The sequence below is a fragment of the Elephantulus edwardii genome, unplaced genomic scaffold (genome assembly GCF_000299155.1).
Source record: "Elephantulus edwardii isolate Elephantulus edwardi_28Jun2011 unplaced genomic scaffold, EleEdw1.0 scaffold00036, whole genome shotgun sequence".
Taxonomy (NCBI): Eukaryota; Metazoa; Chordata; class Mammalia; order Macroscelidea; family Macroscelididae; genus Elephantulus; species Elephantulus edwardii.
This window is the reverse complement of record NW_006399786.1, coordinates 9,142,638-9,144,070: the sequence shown is the minus strand read 5'-3', so window position 1 is coordinate 9,144,070 and position 1,433 is coordinate 9,142,638. Positions and strand designations below refer to the sequence as shown.

General features: G+C 40.6%; 1 protein-coding gene across 1 annotated transcript in view; it reads left to right on the top strand.

The window, feature by feature from the left end:
• Positions 1–1,433, top strand: part of WBP4 (WW domain binding protein 4) — a 27,216-nt gene that overhangs the window by 8,565 nt on the left and 17,218 nt on the right. Inside the window, exon 5 of the mRNA XM_006884619.1 lies at positions 1,066–1,233. Coding sequence (XP_006884681.1) covers positions 1,066–1,233 — 168 coding nt within the window. The remainder of the gene's footprint in view (positions 1–1,065; positions 1,234–1,433) is intronic.

The window sequence follows — 1,433 nt, the reverse complement described above, 5'->3', positions numbered from 1 at the left end:
AATAATTAAAAAAAAAAGTAAATACACAAGAAAAAAAAATCTGCTGTCAGAGACCTCTCCAAAATACTGAAGAACAACAGCGTAAGTCTGGAAACTAAGGTGTGTCTGATCCAGTGCATGGTCTTCACAGTTACATGCTGTGTATCACAAAACTGGGCAATGATTATAGATGACAGGAGAATTAATGGCTTTGAGCTGTGGTGCTGGTGAAGAGCATTGAATATATACCATGGACTGCTAGGAGAGCAAACAGGTTCTAGAGGGTGAGACCAGGCTGCTCCTTAGAGGCAAGAATTCTGAAGCTTTGTCTGACATACTTTGGACTTGTTGGAAGGCGGAACCAGTCCTTGGAGAGGGACATCATGCTTGGGAGGGTGGAGGGACAGCGCAGGAGACCCTCGAAGAGATGGATTGATTCAGCAACTGGGGTAATGGGGGTAGATGTGTCAGAAACAGTAAGATTAGCACAAAATATAGAGCAGGGTTTTGGGCTATTGTACATAGGGTTGCTATGAGTCCCAGGCATCTTGACAGCACATAACAACAACAACATTGTCTATTCAGCATCAATTATATACTGCTACCTTGTATAGTTGTTAGGTACTGTCAAGTCGGAACTGACCCATAGCTGACCCTTGAGCAAGTTTTCAGAGACAGTAAATTGCATGGGAGGAGACTGCCCATCTTTTTCCCATGGAGCATCTGGTAGCCTCAGATTGTGTATTTCAGGATTTCAGCGCAGCTTCTTGCCACTAGAGTACCAGAGCCGCCTATAGTACAGCTTCAGAATAAATTTTAATGCTTGACAGTACTAGGTTTTCCCTCTCACATTACTTTTTACAATATAGAATAATATATAGTTTAATATAATGTAATATAATATATAGAATTCTGCAATATAGAATTTATATTGTTTATATTTCCAAATGACCTCTATAATGACCATGTCTGGTTCTTAAGAATTTTGTCTGGCTTTTGGTTGTAATAGCACTATTAATGTTGTCTGCCAGATGGTGAAAAGACTACTTTGGCAACCTTAGTACTTTTCTCTCATCTTTCCTCTAGACATTTCAGAACCAAGTGTATCACCAGTAGCCAGTACCACTCCACCCACCTCGACATCTAATCAGCCAAAAGAAAAGAAGAAAAAGAAGAAAGATCCTCCCAAGGGCAGATGGGTAGAAGGCATAACCTCTGAGGGTTATCATTACTATTACGATCTTATCACAGGAGGTATGTTGTTGAGGCACAGTACTAATGGAAACGTTAACATTCAAATATATGAAACAGTGACAGAGTATAACCACCTTTTCTTTTATAACTGCATTATTTTGTCAAAAGTCAGAAAATTGGGGGAGCTCTGGTAGCCTAGTGGCAAGAAGCTGCACTGTAATCCCAGAGGAATACGGTTCGAATCCACCAGATGCTCTGCC